The 25,771-nt window shown below is 39.0% G+C and overlaps 1 protein-coding gene across 2 annotated transcripts in view; it reads right to left on the reverse strand.

Moving 5' to 3' along the window:
* Nucleotides 1–5,512: 5,512 nt before the first annotated feature.
* Nucleotides 5,513–25,771, reverse strand: part of btbd8 (BTB domain containing 8) — a 40,341-nt gene continuing 20,082 nt past the window's right edge. For both annotated transcript variants that reach the window (XM_039691587.2, XM_089134122.1), the window contains exons 9-19: nucleotides 21,440–21,528; nucleotides 18,033–18,135; nucleotides 17,266–17,448; nucleotides 17,013–17,186; nucleotides 14,136–14,265; nucleotides 13,097–13,158; nucleotides 11,590–12,175; nucleotides 10,631–10,718; nucleotides 10,148–10,269; nucleotides 8,242–10,059; nucleotides 5,513–6,446 (exon numbers count right to left, since the gene is read on the reverse strand). In XM_039691587.2, the coding sequence (XP_039547521.2) occupies nucleotides 5,911–6,446; nucleotides 8,242–10,059; nucleotides 10,148–10,269; nucleotides 10,631–10,718; nucleotides 11,590–12,175; nucleotides 13,097–13,158; nucleotides 14,136–14,265; nucleotides 17,013–17,186; nucleotides 17,266–17,448; nucleotides 18,033–18,135; nucleotides 21,440–21,528 (3,891 nt within the window). In that variant the 3' untranslated portion in view covers nucleotides 5,513–5,910. The remainder of the gene's footprint in view (nucleotides 6,447–8,241; nucleotides 10,060–10,147; nucleotides 10,270–10,630; nucleotides 10,719–11,589; nucleotides 12,176–13,096; nucleotides 13,159–14,135; nucleotides 14,266–17,012; nucleotides 17,187–17,265; nucleotides 17,449–18,032; nucleotides 18,136–21,439; nucleotides 21,529–25,771) is intronic.

The raw sequence follows: 25,771 nt of genomic DNA on the forward strand, positions 1-25,771 counted from the left end.
GGTGTCGCAGTCTTAAAGAGGATTACTGTTTTGAGAACAGATGAGATGGAGATTATGAAACTTGCACCATCAGCCTCCTCAGTTGCTCATGATTGCGGCTGCTAAATGGGCTCTGTCTCATTGTCATATTATCGAGGTGTCATTACATTCAATTACAAATCTTCTTTCAGGGGAAAATCCTGGATAAAAAAGGTTGATCAGCGACACTTTTTAATGTACAATAAGAACATCCAGTTTTCACACTGAATCCACAGTGACTGAATGATTCAACCGAGAATAATCTCAGCTATTCTCACCAAAAGCATTTTTTAACATTCTGCATATTCTTCTGAAAAGGTGCCTTGCAAAATAACATGGGAAGGTCTCCATGGATCTCCTATAACATACCTTTATTTTGAGTAATTGCACTCGATTTTGGTTAAGTATCTTTTTTATTACCATATAGTCAGGGCATTTTTCTCAAACCATCTGTCGCAGGCTGCCATTCTTGTGGTCTTCCTCTTTAACACCACTAGATGGAGACAAAGATAGATACGACCAAAAAGATATAAGGTCATTTTAATGTTACACTTTTTCTAAATTGCTAAAACACTAAACCCCATTCCCTAAACCAAATAAAGCAATTTCTAAAGCAATTTGTCGAAATAAATAACTCTTTCTGTAAAACATTGAGTTTAGGTAAAAAAACACTGTTTGCAAATCTCATGCACTCTTATTTCAAAACTCTAAACACATTCTCACTCACTAAAACACATTTTTCACTGAGATGCAATTATGTTTCAAAATGCTAAACACAGGCAGGCGAAAGTGAAACACAACTGCGACACAGTTGTCCTCATTTACACACAACGACTCAAAATTGTTTACACTTATTTCTAATGATCAAACCAACTGTAATACAAGTCAGATCATATTCCTAAAATGAACTAAAAATGTTGTCCTGAGTGTTGATTATCAACAGTGGATGTAAACAATATAAGAGGGAGAGAAGGAAGAGATGAGGTAGTGTTGTCAAGGCTGGATCTGCTTTAAAGGGACACTCCACCCATTTGCATTAAGCTTTCCAATGTTAGAAAAGCTACTGAATGGACGTGCAACACTCTTATTTTCCCCTGAGATGAGAGAAATCTACCTTTTTCACTTCCTCCTACAATGACGCAAAAATCATCATTTTACGTCATTGTAGGAGGAAGTGTTGGGGGAGGGGGGAGATTTCTGTAAAGACAACAATCCTACCCTTTCAAACCCGCCCATTGTACTTTTTGAAAATATGGATGAAGATGAACACGCAGATGGATGCATTATGGAGGATTGGGATTACACAATAGTGTCAGCCATTTTTTTGGAAGCTAAACTATGCTCTTGTCCTGTGGAGAACGCTAACTTTAGGGGTTACCGTCCTCTTATTCCCAGACATGTCCGGCCATCGATGTCTGGGATTCAGCTTTTGCTTTCTGCAGTCGCCATGCATTGTTTACATGATTGGTGAATCTGATAGTGTTTAGCCTTCATGAATATTTACATGAACTAAAAAAGTGATCGGTTGATGTGTGTTTTAACATTGCTAAGAAAATTCCCGCTCCTCTGTGAGAGATACGAGACTGGTACCTTACGTCTCACAGGTGTCGCTCATCTGTAATCACGCCACCAGCGTTGCGTCGTTCTCCACACACCCCTCACTCGTCCTGCTCGCCACAGTAAACATGATGAATGGCAACTGTTGAACGCAAAAGCCGAATCCTGGACATTTTGGGCGATCTTGAAACACATTTTCAGGCAGACTCATCACGGAGACTCACTAGTAACATTAGAGTAAACTGTTGTTTAACTACTGCGCTCTGTAGGCGTGGCCTCCTAGGGCAGCGAAGCAAGTGCATTCTGGAAGTTGTTGTCTTTCATCCACATAAGCCAAAAATACATTTTCTGGCTTTTCTGAGTCTAGAAAGCACCAAATTCAAAAATAATTTCACATTTCTTCTACATAAATTACCCATTTTAAATACACATTCATCTTTCCAGAGGTGGAATGACCCTTTAAAGGGATACTCCACTTTTTTTGGAAATAGACTCATTTTACCACTCCCCCAGAGTTAAACAGGGTTTTACCGTTTTCGAATCCATTCAGCTGATTTTCTGATATTTAGAAGAATATCAGTAACCAGACAGTTTCTGGTCTCATTGACTTCCATAGTATATTTTTTTTCCTACTATGAAAGTCAATGAGACCAGAAACTGTCTGGTTACCGATATACTTCTAAATATCAGAAAATCGAATGACTGGATTTTGAAAACGGTAAAACTCAACTGTTTAACTCTGGGGGAGTGGTAAAATGCGCCTATTTCCAAAAAAGGTGGAGTATCCCTTTAAGGTTTTTCTCTTTGCCTGCAGCAGAGATGAGGAGAAACTCCTCCGGCCGGACTGACATGAAGACATGATGCTGGTCTGTTGTAACAGAATCAACCTCTTGCGCTGACCTTGATTCTGCAGGTTCACAACTCTTCTGGGAGTAATTTATTTACAGTAAAAACCTAATTTAAAGTTTTTCACTGTAACCTTTTTTGACTTTAGCTTGGATCACTGTATTTTCACAGAATGTAAGTGGTGAATATACAGACTTTTGATAGGCCTATACTATTCAATATTCGGTACAAAACTATACTTGCAGTGGATACAGTAAACTCATTTTTCAATTAAAGTATACTAATGAAAACTTACAGTAGTAAGGAGAATAAATTGTATACTATTTCCACTGCAAGTATAGTACCAAATATTGAATAGTAGGCCTCGAAAGTCTGTATATTCGCCACTTGCATTCTGTGAAAATACAGTCATCCAAGCTAAAGCCAAAAAGGTTACAGTAAAAAACTCTAAATGAAGTTTTTACTGTAAATAAAATACAGAGAAAAACCTCAAAGCAGATCCAGCCTTGACAACACTACACACTCCTGCTCTTTCTCCCCCTCATCTCTTCCTTCTCTCCCTCTTACATTGTTTCCATCTAGTATTATTGGTAAATTCAATTTGTAAATGCTTTCTGCAGATTTGTGTCAATTTACAGGAAGGATCTACCTGAAGCTTGTCCAGTTTCAGCAGTGTTTTTGCAAATGTATGCACATTTAAAAGCATATTTACAAATTCGGCATAGACATTCCAGCAAGTCTCACTCTGATCTGATTATGTTGTGATTAATTAGCTGTGTAGTCGCACAATGTTTGACGTTTCGTTTATTATTATTTGTCACCTGACCCAGATTTTTAGCTGACATGGTCTGGTTCTTTCCAAATGAAGAAGAATTGCACACTTTCCCACACTCATTTCATTTCAGTGAACTCAAAGGTTAGGTAAAACAACTATGCAACCAGCCATTTGCGTAATTCTACAAAATAAAACCTTTTTTTGATTGTTTTGTAGTCTAATAACATATTATTTAACAATAGTGTGCTGGTAATTTTAAGGATGGCCTGCTCTGCTCATGTGCTTGCTCATTGTATTCTTCTCAAGACACTTTTACTTTTCCATCTGTCACAGTCAGCTAATATGAGCAATGGAGAACAGACTGATCTTTTTTTGTCATCAAAGTCCAGTGTCCTGATTTAGCCTTCTGTAAGAAATACAGAAATACACCGGCCTCAAAATGCCATTTTCATGTTCAAAGTGACAAGGTAAGGTTTTGAAGCATTGTTAAGGAGATCTCTGTAGCATTATTACAATTTCTTATGAAATGGAAATCTTCTAGCTTGGCTGTTAGGTCGTGCTTTTATTTAATGTCATAGAATAATGTAACTGCAGATTTATTACAGTAACTCTTTCCTATAACCTAAAGGTGGTACAATGCATTTTTGATTCAATACATTAGGTAAAAAAAAAAATAATAAATAATAATAAAATGGGTTATAAATACATTAAACTATATAAACCCATAACACAAAATGTCATTGCTACTCTTTTAATGAGTGGTAGTTTAGATGTGTAATATTAATAGTTCTGTGTATATGGACTATATGTGGACTATATGTGTAATCACAGCATTTACAGTAATCTTTCTGGATACCAGGCAATACAATGTGATTTTGTAACATGATAATGTAATTTAAAATAAAAATAAAAACAACAACTAAACAAACAAATGTAAAATCACTCACTTTATTAATGTTTTTACTCTACATTTGTGCAGTGTTATTTATATTTAACATATAAATAAAACACATGTTTTTAAATACAATTTTTTTTTGTTTAGGTTTTTTTTTTTTTTTAGATACAAATATGTATAATAATATTTTATGTAAAAATTCACCAAAACCGAATCCACATTTCTCACTTTCTTTCATGGAGATAACATGGACAACGTGCCCTGGTTTAATGGAATATTGCTGCCATCAACTGGAGAACAAACACTTTTAAAAATAAAATAACATCTTTTCATAAAGTTTTGTTATTTAGATTTCCGTTTAGAAATTCCAAAATAATTATTATAACAAAACAAAAAAAATCTTTTTCAAAGTTTAGCTTTTTTTTAAATCGACGACTTTATTGCAATTACCTGTATGAGATTAAAGTCAAACCAATCAAAAGCCATTTTTTTATGGTTTCCCATTTATGTCTATGGCTGATTTTTGGTGGAGCGGTGTATGGGTTTATGAGCATGAGCATTCCCCACTGTGGATGTGCTATGGGTTGCCTCTACACTTCTGTGTATTTGTGTTCTGTGTGTTGTGGCTGATTTAGTTTTTTTAATTTGACAAATATAAAAACAAGTATAGATTTCCCCGTTCATCCTATTTATTATATATATATGTATATATACACTTATTAATATAAATGAAAGTACATTGCACAAATGTTTAGCAAAAATAAAGTGAGTGATAATTAGGGCTGTGCAAAAATTAATTGCGATTAATCGCATCCAAAATAAAAGTTTGTGTTTACATAATATATTTGTGTGAGCTGTATATAATTATTTTGGATATATAAATACACACACATGCATGTATATATTTAAGAAAATGTGTTATTCATACATAAAATATTTATATTTATGTATAATATAGATTATGCATTTATATATATATATATATATACAGAATTTAAGCACAAATAATTCTTAAATATATACATGCATGCATAAGTATTTATATTTACAAAATAATTATATACAGCACACACAAATATATAATGTAAACACAGACTTTTATTTTGGATTCAAATTATTTTTGCACAGCCCTAGTGATAATACATTTGTTTTAAAAAATTGCATTATTGTTACAAAATCACATTTTATTGTCTGGGGTCTTGGGACACCCCGAACATCCTGAGTGGGACTAACATCATTTTTTGTTTGTTGCAATGGTCATTTGGGGTCAAAAAAAAAACCCAGAACAATGGATCTAATTTACTTTAAATTAATCGCATTATTATTAATAAAGAAAATTCACCATTTAAATGAATGTGTTTCTCTCCACTAATAAAATGTATCAATCTATCTCTCACCTTTCAAGGAAAAAAGCAACAACATTCAATCGACACGGCTTTTATTGTTTTAAAACAACAAATGTAAACCAGAACCACTTACTCACTTACTTACACTCGGTTCATAACATTTTAGAAGAGCCATCATTAGGAGACAAAAAGAGCAACAAGAAAATGCATTTTTTGGTATTCTACAAAGATTCAAGCAACACCCATCAAGTAAACAATATAACTTAGAAAATCGCCCACATGCAAAACAACTGCACTGAGGTCATTATTCCAGTCCTTCATTTAGTACCTGTACAATGAGTACAAAATGCAACTTCACTCAACTTAAGCTGCAACGGATCTGTCTTTCTCCCCGAAACAAAGAAGAAGCACAGAAAGGAGGAAAGGATGCCATAATCCATATGTATCCATCTGTATTCCAGTCCAAGATGCCATCAGTGATGCGTTTCCAGCTCCACGATAGTCCACTCGCCCTGTGGAGAGGCAGCGTCCTCGGGGGAGAAACTGGTCACAGTGATGCTGGTGGTGGAGTCCTCCAGTGGAGAAATAAGCTCGGCCCAGCGCTTAAATGTGTCCTTTTCGTGATACAAGTAGTCCTGTTCATTCAAGCAGTCTCGAGACAAGGACAACGTCTGCTTTATCAGGTATTGTGCAAGGTTTAAATCCTCTGGGACGGAGTTTATGATGCCCAGATTGGACTCTTGATCAGACAGTAGCTGTCGAAGCAGACTCCAGTCTTTCTCTGCAAACTCTCCCACTTCATTGTCCACTTCCTCCTTAACGTGCTCTGTCTCTACTCCTTCACCATTCCAATGTGATTCCTCCTGTGGGGGATCATTGCTCTTGTCTGCATCCATTCTTTGTTCGAGGGCTTCTCCCAGGTCCATCTCGTAAATGGGGGACAGGGCTTTGGACGACCGCCGGTCATGTGTGCAGGTTTGATCCAATGTGTCACAACCATCAATGTCCCCTAAAAATAATTGACAATACTGCACAATGACCAAGTGTTTTATCCGTATGTGGGCTTTAAAAAAAAAAAAAAAACTAAAACATTTTCTTGCAGACATGCGTTGTTTCTAGCTCCACAAGATGTACAGAATCACCCCTAGTGCAACTGTGTCCTCCATGATGCAGTTAACACAAGCTTGAAGTACGAATCCCATTAAAGACTACATAGATGAAAAAATAGATTCTGTCTTAGGCAGTCATCACTTTTTAATTGTCATTAACCAAGATTTGATTCAATGACGCATGCATTACAATTAAGCAGATGTGCAAATCCAAAGTTTTCCATGGAGCAACTCTTGATTTTCCATGAAGTTTCCATGTTATCCATGGAACAACTTCTGAATTTAGGCTAAGGATGGACAGCTGCCATAAAGGTGATGCACAGAGGAAAACCTACACTGAATGTGTCTCTTTTGTTCACAAGTGCTATAACAGTAAAGGCAGGTTTTTGCCATCTCCAGCATAACTTGTTTTGTTCGCACACAAAATATATGACTTCTCTGGTTATAATCAGACTGAGCATTTTCTCTTAGATATACACATTGAAACGCAAGCAAGCACGAGAGATTTTTAATTCGTTTCTTATTTTTTAACCTTAAAGCTACACTGAAAATATGAGGAACATGCTGGCAAAGAATGCTTATTGCTTTACTTGGCAAACTCAAGATATGCTTTTTGTCAAGAAAAACTCAAGCAAAACCAACAGTGATTGGAATCATAATAGGCTACAAGTGTGAAAAAAGAGAGACACAAGGAGGACCTTTTTAGATTTCTTTTTTTAGAAAAACACAACATACAGAAAAACTACTAATTCTACAGAAATACACTTAATAAAATGAAATCTACAATGTAAAATCTAGAGCTGAACAAATGGTTAACTACTACAGAACTACAAATGGCTTGATAGATTGTGAATGAGATATAAAAGAAAAAAATAACAAACAGGAGGATGGATACAAACATAGATGGGATTTGAACAAAATCAATAACAAAGTCTAGCATAAGCATGCAAAGATTCCCTGGTTTGGATGACTAAACAGACAGAGTCTCAACATCAATATTGAGTATCAAAAACATTGAGATCTAACACATTCAAAGCATCATGGCCTCTATAAGGTGTGGTCCTTTATGGGCAGTATTAAAATGAAGCTTAGCTCACTGTATGTTTGTGCATATATATATATATATATATATATATATATATTTGAAGGCCAAGTCACATGGTGCTTGTCTTTTGCATAAAGATCTCTTATGGAAAAGTCAACGTATAAAGGACTTGGCCTATGAGGAAGAAGCTTACTATTCAGCATGGATAATAACAAACAAACAAAAATGATTGAGGACTTCAGTGCTTATATTTTAAGTGCAATGGTACAACTGAGACTGCCCAGCCACACCACATAACAGATGTTCAACACCACACGCATATCGTTATATTACTGTAAAAATTAAGCTTGTAAACTTGTTTGTTGAGTTCCTATAGCGCCACAGAGAAGGCATTTTAGTTGTGTTTATAGCTTTTTGAAGTATTAGATAGCAAACAATAGACATTTAAAGAAAATAATTCAATGAAGGGGAAAAGGTAGGCAGTAGTACTCGAAAACTATCAGGATTTACCCCCACTGGATTTACCTCATTGAAAAAGAATTGTCTGAAAATTTGAGTTGAATGTGTCAGGATGGAAAACTGAGTGGATGTTTCTGAGACTGCAGTCAGGGGGGGGGGGGGGGGGGGTGGGCTCTAACATTATACATTACCTGCTGGGGCGTGTGCAGGTGAGCTCACATTCAGCTGCGGCTCAGGTAAGTCTAGCCGCAAGTCAGCTTTCCGGCTGTCTATATGTTTGGTCTGGAGATTGCCAATCTGTTCTGCCAGCCGGAGGTCCAGGTGACTAGGACGCTCTTGTGCAGGAACGTCACTGGTGTCTTTATCTGATTGATTATATGCACAATCCTCCTGTGGAGATCCCCGGACCTCTGTCAGGAATACCACAGGTTTGGGCTCCCGTTCACTTTCTTGGTGGTTGGATATGACTGTGCTTGTGGATTGCCGGGAACAGTAGTCTGTCAGAGAATTGTGAGGTTCACTGTCAAAGACATCACCTGTCGAAGTCTGAGCGCCTCCTTCTTCGCATCCAAGCTCCTCACACTCATCCACCGAGAGCAAAACAGAGCGACGGAAGTTAGAAGCTGACTGGTACTCTGGTTGCTCATTCTCTTGGTCCGCAGGGTCTTCAAATGCGAGGTTGACAATACCTTGGAACTGTGGAGGTGGCTCGTTGAGTGGGGGAGCCATTCCTCTCGGTAGCACCTCAACTTCCGATCTTTCATCTTCAGTCTCTTCCTCCTCTTCTTCTTCCTCCTCCTCCTCTTCTTCCTCAGTGGAGAAAAGTTGGTGGTCCTGTACACTCTTCAAGTTTTTTAATGCAGAATCCATTTCACAAGGTTCCTCCTCCACTGGCACTTCATCTTTTCTAATCCATGATCGTGGTCTTTGTCGCCCTACCTCTTCTTCACTTGTAGTCTCTGCCTCCCGTCCTCTTAGACGTACCTCCACACGTAGTCCAGCCCCACTCTCGTACATCTTGAGCTCCTCAGGTGTGCTGGTGTCACTGCTGCTGCGGCCCAGAAAGTCAGGGCAACGCATGGTCCCACACTTTGAATTGCCACACTCATGAGAGCAACAGTCATCATCCTGTGAGCCTCCAGCATCATAATCCTCCGACCGTGGCTTGATGTCATCAGAAGAAGTAGTGGCACTGCCTGTCTCTGACTCTGGGCTAACCTGGGGATGAAGCCCATTCCACAAGTCATCTAGGGGTGTCTCAGTGCTCCCTAAACTGCAAGGTGTATCAGGAGGGAAATCCTTTGAGGAGTTCATGGAAGTGAGGCCCCGGTCTGATCCAGTGGTATTGGGTGGAACGACATGGGCTGTGGCCAGTTTACTCCTGCTCACCTCACTCTGTTCAGAAGTACATGAGTGCAAGTCTGGAGTTAGAGTCTTTACCTCTGTGTTACATAATTTACTCACTGGATTACTGTTTTTCTCCATTTCATGAACCTTTGTGGAAGTTGAATTTTCTGGAATACCCTTGGGAACCACTTCTGGCTGGTCTAGTGTAGCCGGACTGTCAAGTGAATGCTGCTGCATGGACAAAGGGACTTTGGAATTCTCTAGACAAGATGCAACTACTTCCTTGCTTCTTGTCTTACCTTCGGTAGAAGCTGGATTCTTCTGAGTAACCTTTTTTAAGTGTTTGGGGCTAGATATTGCATCTTTCACAGCAGTGCCTGTTTTTTTAGAGCCAACAGGAGTTGAGTTTTTGGCTGCCCCAAAGGATTTAAGAGATGATTTTGTTGAAAGTGTTTCTGAGGCCTTCTGTTTAGGTCCTGTTTTGCTTGGGGCAGCAAGCGACTGCTTAGAGGAAGATGTGGAAGCTTTAATGCTTTGCCTTGACTCAGAGATGGCCTTTGTTGTCTTCTTAATAGTTGAAGGTTTGGATATATCTTTCTCTACCTCTTTTCTTGGGGAGGCAGGCTTTTTAGAGCTAAGGGCTGAACCAGGTCTAGAAGAAGCTGTTTAAAAGAGGGAACAGAAAAGACTCTCATTAGTGTTAATAACAGTTTACCATTAGATCCATTCTGAAACCTTACTGTTTCTTACCCTGGTTCTCTGAAAGGCTTGACACAGTGATCTTGCTCTTTGGATCTGAGCGGGACGCAGCAATTACAGGTACTGCACGGCTAGTTGTGGTAGGTTTAGTCTTGCTTGATTTATTAGTGGGGCTGTAGCAACACAATGAAGGACCAAATATTTACTATCAAATGGAAGAAATAGACATAAGGTGCGTTCCATTCGATCGTAAGTGGACTGCGAAGTGGACTTCACAGGGTATTTCGCCATCTTAAGTGAGATTCCAATTTGAAGGGAACAAACGTGTTCAGTTCGAAGGGCACTGCAAACGGAATAAGGGAACATCGATACATCATTTCACAGGAAGTCGGTGAAGTCCACTTCAAATGACAAACCGTGTTCAGGGAGTAGGGAGCAGTGAACACTGCGTAGGGACCCTGTCGAATGGAATGCACCAATAGTAAAAAAAAAAAAAAAGGATCTCAGGCTGGTTGCATTCATAGAACAACTCACCTGCTAGTCTTTTCAGTGTCTGCCTTTTGGGCAGGTTTGGTCAGAGGAGATTTTGTTGTTGCCTTGGCTTGAAGTTTTGACCTGAGACCTAGAATATAAAAGGATTATTCAATCTTTATAACAACGCAAAAATGTTTTTATAAATGACATTGCATAATGGCAACTTAAAAAAATCCCAAGCACATCATATAAAACATTTGTGTGTATATTTTAATGCATAGCCTATTAATCTAATTAAACAGATCATTATCAATTACAATCCTGTTCTCAACCTGGTCAACTCAAGAAAATGTATTGTGTTTATTTCAAATGTATTAAGTTTTGAGATTTGTTGTACCTCATAGTACACTGGCATATCCTGCAGTATCCATGTGCGATCTAAACCCACATTCCTTAACTGTGGGCAAGGTAACAGGCATGTACAATTTTAGAACTGCTAATCAGCTTAATGACAAGCTAACTCTGGCATACCCTGCTAAAACCTACTCTGCTGAGCACAGACTCTCTGACTCACAGGGGAGTCAGTACCAGGCAAACACTAGCTAAAGAGTAAAGAAAAGGGGAGAGATACCCCTGGATTTCAAGATTCAGAACTTAAGAACATTCCTTCTCTCTAACTTTTTAGATCTATTTTCTAACTCAGAAGTACACATAGTTTTACACATATACTTACAGTGACAGAAGAGTAAACAATAGAGGGTAATCTGAGAAACTAAGGATAGCTTCTTGACCTCCATGGACCTAAAGCTCTGTCTTGCTTATTTAATTAAAGTGCTGTTTTTGGGGCTGATTTTCTGTTTAGACAGTTTTACTAAATCTGACTTTGCTGGAAGCGAAGCCAAAAACATTTTAGCTGGAAGCCTCCACTTTTCACAGTATAAAAAGGGACTAGCTTGAGATGAAGTAGAGTATCATCAAGGGATGTGTGTAGTGTAAAAGTAAATTCTAGGTAAATTCACCTGTTGGTGTACTGTGGCCATTGTTGCGAGGACTCCCAGCGCTGTTGTCTGGTGAGGTGCTGCCAGAGTTAGATGGAGTATTCTGAGCATTGCTGGCTGATTCCTGAGGCAGATCTTTCCCTGACATCGAGTTCTTCTGCAATTTTCCTCCTTTAGCATGGCCTGTTGAGAGATCAGACCCAGCAGAGGAAGACTTTGGCCTTGCTCCTGGGTTTGGCTTCCTGTCCAGCACCGTCTTCCCTGTAGGTGAACTACGGGCACCTGAAGTGGAGGAATTCTCCCGAGGAGAGCCACCACCAGTGCCATTTAATACTGGTTTAACAGTAGATGAAGGCTTGGTTTTAGCTGCGGTGTGAGTTGGCTTAATTTTATCATTCTTGCTTCCCAGTGAGGTGTTGTTACCAGATTTTGTTTTCCCAGAAGGAACCGTGTGAGCTGTTGGCCCTAGAGCATCAGACTTCATGGTGCCTGATGCTGCAGCTACAGATCTTGCAGGGGAAGCACGTGGACCCTGTGATACCTTAATGGGACGATGAGTAGGGCTATCACATGGAGATGAAGTGCCCAAGAGGCATTTTGTAGGTTTCTGTTGCAGTGAGAGATATGGAGAGAGAATGAAAGACCATGATGGCTTTATACAATATTAATCAGATCAGAAACCCATTTGACAGTAATCTCAAACATATAGGAACAAAGCACTATGCCACGACCTTTGGATTAAAGGTTAAAAAGCATACTCTAGCAAGTCATAACTTAAAACAGCTGCTTAGGTCATATACATTTTGTTTTTTTGTTTTTATTGTAGCTCAATAATAAGACTAGGTAAGTCAAGCCACACATATCTAACACCCATTTAATGTCAGTTCAATCAGCTTTTTTATCAGTAAAAAGCTTTTCTATCAGTTTTCTATCACCTTACAAAATCACATTATGCTGATACAGATATCTAGAAAGTATGTTGGCTGAAATGGTAACACTTTACAATAAGGTTTATTAGTTAACATTAGTTAACTACATTAGTTAACATGTACAATATGTGAACAATACTTCTTCAGCATTTATTAATCTTAGTTAATATTATTTCCAACATTTACTAATACGTTATTAAAATCAAAGGTTGTATTAGTTAACATTAGTTAATGGACTGTGAACTAACATGAACAGCTGTATTTGTATTAACTAACATTAACAAAGATTAATAAACACTAACTAATGCATTGCTGATCGCTAGTTCATGTTAGTTAATGCATTTACTAATGTTAACTAATGAACCTTATTGTAAAGTGTTACCGCTGAAATAATACGAATTAATAGACAATACAATATTGAATTTACAGGAAAATAACATTGATTTGTATACATTTACTAAAGAAAACAAAATCTGTATATTGGTTGATGCAGACAATAAAATATTGGCTGATTAATCAAACTGTGACAATTTATCTGTCTTCTTTAGCCAAACATTTCTCACAGTTTCACCAAAATAAGTAACAGAATAAAAGATCACCTGAGAGCTGGTGAGCACAGGTTTTTTTCCAAGCCTTCTGCAGTCTCCTTTATCAAGAGCAGCTGAGAGGGTTGGCGGAGGGAGGAAGAAAAAAAAATATTTATTTTAGATTACAGACAGCTTCAGTTTAATTAGAACATCCACTCCTGCATAATCAACATTTGCCAAACATTTCCTCAATCAGACACGCACATACACTGTACTTGCATACTTACAATCAGTCACAACCCCAATCAGTAAAATAGGCAGTGCAGCTCTGCAGAGAGCCACTGATTTCCTGCTCCATCATCTCAGATGGACAGCGCAGATCTACCCTTTGATCATCTCACAGTTTATCCACAGCATCCTTCAAATCATCATAAAAAACCTAAGATCTAGCCTTTCTTCCCAGCAAAACAACTGAGCTCTGATTTCACTGCTGCCATACCAGAAAACAATACAAATCATGGATATCTCCTGTGAAGCTTGAGTGTTTGTGTTCGTTGTTGCACAGTGGATGCTCTGCATATGAGGCACAACATTTGCATATGTGGTGGAATCTTAAGCACGCAGAATGTAAGCATGATCTTGACACCTAAAGCATTGCATAATTTATGCAATGCATATATGTTACCACTTGAAGAATAGAACAACACAAAATCCATTGCATCTAATTGTGGTCCCCATTCCCCAGCCCCCTCTGGAAATAATGTTTTGATGTGTTTGGAGTACAGGATCATATTAAAAAGATCCGTTCTGATGGCTGTGTTGATGGACTGACAGGAGCTGGAGGTTATCCAGCAGGGTTTCTCTCACCAGCACTGGCAACCCACTATCCATGCAAAGGAGGGCTCTTCATCACTGCACTGAACCATTAAAATAAATAAATAAAATAACACACCCCCTTCCTCCTCCTCACAAGCGCAGTCTGCCTTTAATATGTTCTTCTCTCTCCTCTGATTTATTCTACCCTTCTCTTCTCACATTATTTCCATTTAATTTCCATTCCTCTTCCTGTTGCTATTGTTAAAGTCTTACCTTTTCTCATTTGCCTCCTTACCTGCAAGTATTTTTTCCCGAAATCTGGGTTGTAGAGTGTCCCATCCTTGAGTGTGCCGCACTGCAAAGAAGGACTGAAACAGGAAGGTCCAGAGCCTCGTGCGCAGCAAACACAGCTCACGCCTGAATGGCTACCAGAGGGACAGAAGGAGTGAGAGAGGGTGAGCGAGTCAGTCAGAGAAAGAGAGAGAGAGCGAAGGAGGGAGGGTGGATACAACAGCAGGAGAAGATGAGCGAATCAGCAGCTGCTTCAAAGGGTGGTTGTCTTGGCAACGATTGCCGTTGCCTCCCTCTACCGTTAACAGGATCCTCTCCAGCTAAATGGATGATGTCACTAGCAGAGGCTTGTGTTCACGCCTTCTGCATCGAATGTTCATTAAAAAAAAGAACCTCTGTATTTTTCATATCCCGTCTCAGTCTTTCCATCCGCAATTCATTTCTCCCCCTGCCCCTCCCTGCTTCTCTGTATAATGGCCATAGAGCCAGATTAGACATGGCCACACCCATGACTCTTGGTCTTTCTCAGACTAATCCATTCTGTTATTTCCCCTGGGACGTGAATTAAATCACAAAGAGACAGGAAGAGACGGTGATGGCCAGAAAGAAATAAAGAAAAACATGAAATGACAGAACGAGACCATGAGCATGCATGAGAAGTGAGGTTGTTTACTATGAGCTTTTCTATTTGTGGAGTCACTTTACAGTAATCCGACCCAGGCCTGGACATGGACACGTACATTACAGCAAGTTTAAATCCCAGGATCAAATGAAGCACTTTGTACATTAAACACACAGGAAGTGCTCAGCAGACCATTGCAGCAGGAAGCATATGGGATCTATTCATCGAGTATATTAATTACTACACCACTGCTTCAGTTAAAAGTATTCAAATAAACATACATTTTAATGCATGTATTTATTAGTGCATATACTCCCAACTTAAGAAAAAAAGTTGTCTTCTATTTATAATTTGTTAATAATGAATAAGTTGTCTTCAAAAATGAATAACTGAAACGGCTGTTCTTTTCAGTCAATGGCACAAACCCCTCTAACTTTTACAACAACTTAAATCCAAACCTCCAACCACAATTCTGGAATGTAACACGCAATGGACAGAAGTGCCACCATACTTTGAATATCCTGTTTCAATAGGAAATGAGATTCTAGAAATAAAAACATATGTACATACAGTACTATAATTCCAAAAGTAAATCCAAAAGTAAACATCTTTGTATATGCAAATCAATGCAAGATTAATTTTAATTATGTATTCCTCTCATTTAATTTATAGATTGACCATAATACAACAGACAGTTTTGAAAATGCAACAATAGTATGTGATTGTCAGAGATCATGGAAAGATATCTTAACAATTTACTTCAGCACTGACTGCATTCACAATACAGTCACTCAAGGCAGGGAACTACACTAACCTTTTCCACTTGTGGCACTTGCGCTACTAACTTTTTTAGTTACTGACGCAAAACATGATTTGGTCGCACAAATTATTTATAGTAAGCCGCTCTCTGGAGAGTAATGAATAATAATGAAACTGTACTGCATTAGGGGTGGAACGGTACAGAAGTCACGGTTGGGTTCATATCTTGGTTCAGACATTCAGACGGTTCGGTACGATTTCGGGACAATGGAGTGAAAAGCAAAACAAAAATGCAGAAGGCATTTTTATAAATCTCTTAAGCCTCGTATTTTTAAGTTGTTTAAGTTTTATTAATAAAGGCATAGAACCAGTTTATTTGTAGTGCACTGACAATAGTTTTATATAATTAGTTTATTAATTAAATTAATAAAAAAGACAAAATGACCTTGATATATGTTTGGTAATTGTACTTGAATGAATGTAAAATTAATTTGCTATATTTCAGATCAATTTGTTTTCCTTCATTTTAATTAACACTTTATTCTCATCTGAATTATAAATAAATGATTTCCGTATAAAATAATTACCATTAAAACACATTTGATTTTCTTTTTTAATCATTGTAGAATCATGGACGCAGGACTGTTGGCAAACTGTGATGACAATAAAATGATAGCTATCTCTGGTTGTTGTTTCTGTTCCACAAAATTGTGTATGTCATGTTTGGGGTGTGGGATGAAGAGAGGGATATTTTTAGTAATTATTTAATAAAACATTATTTAATTCATCTTCAGTGTGTAGTATTAGCCAATCAGGTTTCTTGACGCGAATCACGCGATTACGATTCAGCCTACACAACACAAAAACTAGTCTAAAAACTGCTAGTGATCATATAACGTTAGTCGATGTCAATATCAGCGTTAGCAATATAATTAGTTAGCTCATGGCAGATAATCAGCGCAAATCTACCTTTGGTGTACCAAAATCATCGTAAGGTAGAGACACGGTGTCCTCTTTTTCCTGTCGCCATGCAGGCCCAGATGGAAGCCTATATGATTGTGATTAAATATATGATTGTGATTAATATGCGCGAGGAGGGAGAGAGGGAGAGAGAGAGAGAGAGAGAGAGAGAAAGAGAGAGCAAGACAGCGCTTGTGTTGTGTCGTGTGAAGACATGAGATGGCCAGGTCGCGCTCTCTCTCTCTCTCTCAGCTCGTTTGCCCCCTGTCAAACGCAACAGTCATTCTACTCTACAACACTCGCCAATCAAAAAAGGCTTTGGCGGGACAAAAAGCGGACGATCCGACAGGTTTTAGAAGATTAAATACAACCCGAAAGAAAGTAAAAAAAACAGACCCGTCAAAATAGTCAGTGATACATTTGCGACCCATTAAAAATTAGGGTCGCAATGGGATTTCAAAAGGTCTCATATGCGACCATTTTGGTCGCAGTGTAGTTCCCTGCAAGGTGTGTGTGTGTATTGCGTCCCGTTTTGTTTACCTCCACTTCTTCCCGATTGGCTTGGTCTTCTGTGATTATGTCTACCTCACTCGGGTCCCCACTCAGCCGATTGACAGCAGTAAAGAGGTCACAGCAGTTCTCCACAGTAACACCCTCCCGCACAGCTATACACACCTTCCTCAGTAGAGTGGGGTCACGTGTAAACTCCTCTCTCTGAAACAGTACACGCCTGACGGTCATAGCTGACAAGACATCTTATATCTTATGTCTAAACTTCATCGATTGGTCGTACCCTTCGGAGATCGTGGAAGGCAGCGGTGTGTGTGACCTGGGCCAGGTGTGTGACAACCATCTGCAGACACTCCTCTTGCAGTTCACTGGCCAGACTCAGCACCTGCTTGGCCCATTTCACCTCCGGCAGGCTCCCAATCAGCTGCTCGCAGCCACACAGCACAGATACGACACTCTGCACCGTCTGAAAATCAGAAACACACATTGTCATTCATAGATGCATCTTCCATAGCTCTTCTAACATACTGTAGTGGCAGCACTGTTAGTGACTGCAAATTTCCAAGTGTAAACCAATATGCATCAGTGGTGGTTTCCACCAAGGCTGGAAGTCAGGAGAGGGAAAGCCCAATGTTACAACTACATTTGGCAGCCGCTGAAAGTCTTGGTCTGTGTGAGTGAGAAATTTAGGGGACTGCCAGACTAAGGATGAAGTTAATGAGCTGTTCGAGGCTTTGCCAAACACACACACACAACCTATAATTGCTCTTTAGTCAATGGCCATCCTCAAAACAGAGGCCACAGCTCATCTCATCAATGCCTTATTGTGCTATTAGATGCAGACAGCAGCAGAAAGACAGTAAACAAAAATTGTTGTTTCCCATGAGGAAAATGGCATACAGTATTAAAAAAGTATTGTCTTAATGCAAAAATGTAAATGTGAGAAATAGTTTCACAGTAAGATTAAGGGGTCAGAAAATATTATTAGCTCAAAATATAAACAAAGTCAAAGAGAAGTCCCCAACAAATTTGAAAACATATTTTACACACCATGTTTTTGCTGACTGTATTAAGGCAATCCTTCTGTAGTTCTGGAGGGAGGAGGGCAAAATTCCTTTCTGACCAGCACTTCACGAAATGCTCAGCAACCCATCTGTGAATTGAAACGCACATCCATGAGTGTAGGCGGTTTTCATTCTTTCTTTAAAATGCAGTTTTGTATTATTGCCCCCACCTGACTTTTCAAACCTGTAGTTTTTTTCTTTTGTGAAACAAGTAAAGAAGTTATTTATTCTATCAGACTCGAAAAAGTCACACACAAAACTACCATAGAAGTGTCCAGGTTATCAGAAAAAAAAAAAAAAAAAAAAAAAAAAAAAAAACAATGTTCATCTCACAAAGCTTTAGTACAACTTTAGAAGACTTTGCATAAAGTGCACAAGTTGTAGCACTTTTATTGTGTCTTCTCCTTTTTGGAGTGTAACTATCAGCATCAATATGTGTCGGTATAAAAAAGAGCAGCCTAAATATCTGATAAATATTCATGCTAAAAATATGTGTGCAACAAAATAATTGTTATTTTTGGATTGAATATTCCAATGATTTAAGTTAGTAACATAAGGACAGTACTGGGTCTGAACTGAAAACAACAGTGCTGCGTTGGTCTTATACCATAAGATCCTGATGCGTGATTCTTCACCCTCCTACTCGCAGCCGAGGCGGCGGCAAAACATCAGATAAACAACACACACACACATACACACACACACAGTCTCCCTCTTTCTGTCTCTGAGGCACTGGAAAAATCCCGACCTACATTCACACGCCTCCATGAGCTGGTTTACAGCAGTGCACTGAGTTTAGAGCTAAAAGAATTAAATGACAGAGTTGGGTAATTAAGTAATGGCGATGGTACGAAATGATTAAAGGTCAAAGATTTCTTTGGAATCTTAGGACATCTAGTCATTCATTTTTACATCTACCTGTGTTACCAGTACAAAGAGTAAAATAGAGGAACGATTCACAGCAATAATAAGAAACCCCGCAAAAAACCCCCCAAAAAAACAAACAATAATGATTTAAAGAAATCAATTTAATTTACACTTGGTAAAAATGGTCATAAAGAGCTGGAAATGTTTGTAAAATGGATTTTTTCACTGGTTGCAAGACTGACTGCAAGTCAAATAAATTGCCTGAACCAATGCCAGATTTTGTTTTGTTCGTTTTTTTAGGGCCGTATTTTTTCCAGTTTAATGCTTTAAAAATATTTAACGCAATTAACACAGCATCCGTTTTTACGTTATCCCTTTTATCCGTTTTTAGCGTTACATTACATTATGACTACACTCTTATTCATGCAAATGCTCTTAAATCATTCAAACACGATAAGACATAAAAGAGAACTCAGTTCAGTACAGTGCGCCAGTTTTCTTTAGTGGCTGAACAGACAAAAACCGCACAAAATGAGTTGAGTATTCTCATGAGCACAGTCTTAAATGAGTTAAATAAAGTCTTAAATGGACGTAAAGTGTTGTGAGAAAATGTGTCAGCTCTGTGTCATGTGCTTCAGGTTTAAAGTGACAGCAGCCTAATAAACCTGCTGCAGTCTGACAATAATATTAATCAAAGAACAAAAGAAAATCACTCACTGCTCTTAACTGCAGAACTTTAGTAGCTTTAATAATTAATTAAATTATGCAGTGAAGAATGTGAAGTGTTTTATAAATTTATTCAATTTCTGGATATTTCCTACCTGTTAGATCAAATATTTTAAATATACTGTCTTTATGTTTTTATTAGTGCTGTCAAACGATTAAAATATTTAATCGCGATTAATCGCATTAATGTCATAGTTAACTCGGGATTAATCGCACATTTTTATCTATTCTAAATGTCTCTTGATTTTTTTGTTACATTATTTTTTTTTCTCATTTTAATGCTCTTATCAATATGGAAAAGTGGAAAAATTATTATTGAAAATAACATTGGAATAGTGTTCAATTTCACACTAACATATATAAATAATCTCTCACACAATGTAACACTGTCTATCAATAAAAGGGTGAAAGAAATACTGAAGAGATCCTAATATTGGCGAGGGGGCAGAGAATTCGCATCATCTGTGTGTGTGTGTGTGTGTGTGTGTTTGCTTGGCCATCATCAAGTGGTGTTTCAGACTGGATGTGCTGCGATGATGATAGCGCAGTTCACAACGACAAAACACTTGTCACTTGTCTTGTCAATGCGACAATATGGCAACTTTTTAAAAGTAAACTTTCAATTCTGAATTTTAGGGCATCCATTTCGGCGTCTCGCGCTTGTCATCCACTCAAAAGTAACGTTACTATTTGGCCGGCTCGCAAGCCGAAACGAGTGTGTGCGGCACAAAACGTCCTCGCGCTGCGCTCTGAAACACATTCATTTCAATGGCTTGCGTCGCGCGAGGACGTTTTGTTGCTTCTTCGACCAAAGCGCAAGCGGATCTAGAAACAAAAGCAAAACAACAGGCACGCCGCAAACACACGTTTGGGCTTGCGAGCCGGCTTTGAGTGGATGACTAGAGCGAGACGCCGAAATGGATCAGGACGCATGCCGCGTCCTGTTGCAAAAGCATGTGAAAAAACTACAAAGTTTGCTAGGACAAAAAGACTGTTACGAAAAAAATGTAAAAAATTAACGCTGTTAAAATGGGTTTGCGTTAACGCCATTAATAACGCGTTAAACTGACAGCCCTAGTTTTTATTAATTTGAAGATTAAATGTGAAATTATTACAATATGAAAAATACATGAAAAAGTGTAATATTAGGTGTGATTAATCACTATTAATTACTGAAAAATGTATGATTAATGAGGTTATTTATTTAATCGATTGACAGCAAACTTTTTCTTTCCTTACAAGTTAACTGTATGTATTAACAACAATCTGGTGTTCAAAGACAACTGCTGCAGCTCTATGTCTGTCTATATTCAAGATTATTTGTCTTTGATATTTAAAAACAGATGGGAAAAAAACCTTCAGTATATTGTTTGATGACAAAATCCACCCTCTCACCAAAAATAAAACTTTGGTCTATTGATGCAAATGCTCGTCCACTCTGGTCAAATTTTTGTTTGCTTTTGTTTTTGTTTTTTTAATTGTTATGCCAAATATTGACATTTGATGTGAAACTGAAAACACTTCAAAAATGGGTTCGTTTTAAATGTTGAATAAATATCTGCAAAACTGATTGCATCCGCAATTGGACAGAAGCATAACCCCGGAAATAGAAAGCATTTTGGAACATGTATTATTTATTGATTTATTTAGTCATTTATTATTTAGTGATTCATTTGCACTGCAGTAAGCATATGACAGTAGATGGAGGAAATAACTCTAACGGGGCAGTACAATCAAAAGCCATTTTAAAAACCATTATTAAAAGCAGAAGCATCCATAGAAGTGCAGAAACTGCCTCACCTCACACAGGAGCTGTAGAGGTCGTGCAGGCCTATAGAGTGGGTAATGGCAAGGCACTCAAGTATGGATCTCTGAACTCCATCAACAGGCTGCGGAAAATGAGAAAAAGGAAATTCACACCTCATCTCACCGTCTTTAGTGGTTCAATAGCCTGGAACTCCAATTTACAGTACGGATTTCAGTTACCTAAACTGCTGAATTTACTTTCATTTTATACAACTTAAATCACTCTTAATTTGAATAACTTCCTGAAAGCTACAATTTGCAAACATTTGGATAACACAGATTATTTATTCAAATGTTACCATTGCAAAGCACCCGATTACCAGTAAATAATGAAGAAATACCTTTTTATGGGTTATTTTATAAATCATTCATAATAAGGGGCAATTAAAGCCATTTGGTAGGGCCTACTCTTTGTATGATGAAATTGCATGGTCATTAAAGCTAAATAAGTGAAATAAACACCCACGAGTGGATCACCGTAAAATAAAATAAATGTAAATTTGAACAGAGGAAACGCATGTAGTACGCAAAAAGTAGAAATATACAATTTGTAAAATAGAATCAAAAGCATTCAAGCCAGGAACATTGGATTATGGCTCTATTATTGAATTAGGTGTTAAGACGTAATACGATATATATATATATATATATATATATATTTATCATCCCAGGCATAAAATACATTTTACTGAAATAGATCAAATGAATAAAACAGTCATTTTAAATTGTAGAAATATTTAAAGGGGGGTGGTTGACTGCGATTTCACTTTTTTCATTTTAATTAGTGTGTAATGTATGAACAGTATCTGCAAAGTTGCAGCACTGAAAGTTCAGTGTAAGCAGAGATATCGTCTTTCAAAAATCAGGAAGTATATTGCCTACAAAAACGACTCGATTGGTACTACAGCTGGGTTTTAGACGTCACTAACCCACACATTTGCATCAACCCTCCCTCCCAACCCTGCGGCTCATCGAGTGTGTTGTGTTCACCCAGCTGTCAGGTCTTCTGTGTTCGAGCTTCCCACGGACGCTGTACTTCGTCAACAATGGATACAATTTATGTTTGATTATGTTCCTGAAAATGACGATCGTAATCTAGCACTCTGTGCTGCACATTTTACGGAAGACAGCTTCCAGAATCTCCACAAATTCAATGCCGGATTCAACAAGAAACTGTTACTAAAATATGAAGCAGTTCCGACTTTAAAACAAGAGGCAGCAGTTGTTGGGACACAACCTGTAAGTAGGCTAAGACTAAATCATTTTAAATGTATTTGCATGTATAATTCCAGATGTAGCCTTGTGTTTTATTTTTTTCAAATGCCAGCGCTGGCTTTATAGCCACTAGGCTACTAGTTATGCTATTTTGTGTCTACGAAAAAAGCGTACAAACATTATGGGCCTGAATTTTGTATAAGTACTAATGTTGTAAATGTATTTTTCATGTATATATGCTTTACGACGTTATTTTCGATTTGATCAAGAACGTAAACTTGCCAACGCTGTTTGAGTATACGCACAACCGGCGCTGCATCATAGAATGTCTCTGAATAGGTTCACGCCCACTTTTGGGGGAAAACAAGCTAGACTCCCCATAGACTTCAATACAAAATAACAGCAAAAACCAACGTCCGTACACAGCCGACAGGCGTAAATAACTTAAGAAGTCACTTATATAAAACTTGTCAAGTAATTATATGTCCACACTGCCTGCCACAGAGCGTGAAAGATACATATACAAACTTAATTTGGTCAATTTAAAAACATGTCCCTTTATTCTCCCAGCGTCAAATTGGGGTAACAACCCCACCCAGTGGCCAGAGGTGTCTTACCAGGACATTTACTTGTACCTAATCGAGTCACCAGGTAAGCCCCTAAATGATTTTATTTTGTTTTTTAAAGTAAAAAACCTTAATGTATATATTATGAATTTATGATGATGATGATGATGGCAGGTAGCCTGGGCAAGTTGATAACAGGCATAAAAAAATGTATCTTTCACGCTCTATGGCAGGCAGGGTTGACATATAATTACTTGACATGTTTTCTATAAGTGATTTCTTAAGATATTTACGCCTGTCGGCTGTGTACGGACGTTGGTATTTGCCGTTATTTTGTATTGAAGTCTATGGGGAGTCTAGTTTGTTTCCCCCAAAAGGGGGCGGGGACAAAATTGACATTTAAGTTCCCGGATGTGCCGGTTATGCGGATAACATTAGTAGCCCGTCCGTTGCTATTGTTGCCAGTCAGATGCTATTGTGTAAGTCAAACGTGTAAAGTTAAAAAAAATGTAGCAAATTATCATTCAGAAAAGTTCAGTAAGAGCCGTGTGTGGTGAGGTTCTGTTTGACTCTCTTCAACGTGGCTTTCTCGGTCTGATTCTGCCTCAAACTGATACTGTAGTTCGACACATATTTACATCTGGACCGGAGCTCATGACATGCACGTTTCGCCCGTAAAGGTAAAGGAGCGTTAACCTTCCGGACAACGTGAGAGACAGTTTAGCCAATCACAACACACCGGCCCAAACTAACCAATCTGAGCCCACTGCCTGTTTCTGAGGGAGTGGTTTCATAGACTCAGGAATTGAACCGCTCGTTCAGGGGACAGAGGAGAGCGCGGCTGACAATAAAGGTGAAGTTTATGAAAAATAAGACTTTAAAAAAAAGAAAAACCCTGAATACATGTTATATTGCACCCCATAAACACAATCATGCAAAGAAAAAAAGCAGTCAACACCCCCCTTTAACAAAATCACTGTTTTTACTTTTGGATCAAATACAGGCAGCCTTGATTAACACAAGAGACTTTCTAAAAAAAATATCAACGACGCCAAATTTTTAAATTGATTGACAGTCCTAGTCTAAATCTGTCAAAAGTACAATTCATTTCTTTAAAGGTGGAATACCTAAGATTTTTGCATTAAAATATCCCAAAATCACAAGGCCAGTGTTATATATTTAGTTAAGATGATAACTTACAATATTCCAAATGTTTCAAACAATGTTTAAATCGCGAGAAAATTGAGATTTTAACCAAGGAAACAGGGCGTGTGAGCAGGGGTGAGCTGGGAGTCGCCAGTCAATCGCGTCATATCCGCGTTACCTCGGTTTCCGCTCGTACTACGTGTAGTCCTGGACAAATGCGAAAGTTGTAGTTGTGCGTTAGCGTCTATCAAGCAACAAACGTCAGCTTGTTTCGCGCATTTGTTATGGAATGGAGCACAATTATTCTTTTCAATTATTCTCGGAATGTGAACTGTTGGCCGTAAAGGGGGTCGCACACCGGACGAGAAGCGCCGCGCCACGTTTGGGACAACTCCAGGTATTGCACACCGGACGTGCACTTTCTCGCCAGCAATATTGTTATGTTTAATGACATGAAAGGAAGATAATGTCTGTTCTCTTACGAGAGGTTCTCTCGTATTGCGTAAGCTAGCTTACGCTACGGGAAAGATTCATCTTTGCTGAGAAGTTGAAGCCAAAAAATTATTCCATAATTTTGTAATCATTGTCAACGCAGTCTCTTCTGAGGCAGACCATGAGCGGGCTAGCTAGCGGCTCATTGGTTCGCTCAGAGAGAATGCACGAACCTATGGGAGAGCGGCGCTGAGTCCGCGGCCAATGAGCGGACGGCGCTCGCTCACTGCGTCACAGCCCGCCAAAAGGGGCGTGGCTACAGTGTATAAAGGTCGCTCTCCCAGCTCGTTCGTTGATTCTTTTTCATTCAGCGAGCTACACGCATCCGCTGTCCTGGGAAGAAGCCGCCGTCGTCGAGAAGGCACCTTCTAGCGAGCTCCGGAGTCTGAGGAAGCCGGCCGTCTGCCACCTTCAGCCGCCCAGCAAGCTAGCGCCATCCAACGCGTATCCTTTATTCCATATTATTCCTAAAAGAGCACGAGCGTCTTTTTCAAGATGCCTCGAATTTCCTGCGGCTCATGCCGCTCTTCACTCGAGGAAGGAGACCGCCACCCCATCTGCGTTCTCTGTCTCGGAGTGGATCACGCAGAGCTCGCCCTCGCCAACGGAGGATGCGACCACTGCGAGGACCTGCCTCTGTCATCCCTGCGGGCTCGACTACAGGCGGTCAAAACCGCTCCAGCGCCGCCTCTCACTTCGCCGCGGAAGAAAAAACGCCGCTCCCAGAGGCCGTCGGAGCCCCCTGCGGATCCATGTGGGCCACCGCCGCCGCCCACCGACCGCTCTCCCTCTCCGCCCCTGCCGGACTTACAGTTGCTGCCGAGTGGCCGCTCTGTCGCCTCCGATGACACCGCGGATGAGAAGGACTCTTGTTCGCTGCACGCTTATGACAGCGAGGATTGGTCGT

The sequence above is a fragment of the Pimephales promelas genome, chromosome 8 (assembly GCF_988280905.1).
Source record: "Pimephales promelas chromosome 8, fPimPro1.hap1.1, whole genome shotgun sequence".
NCBI lineage: Eukaryota > Metazoa > Chordata > Actinopteri > Cypriniformes > Leuciscidae > Pimephales > Pimephales promelas.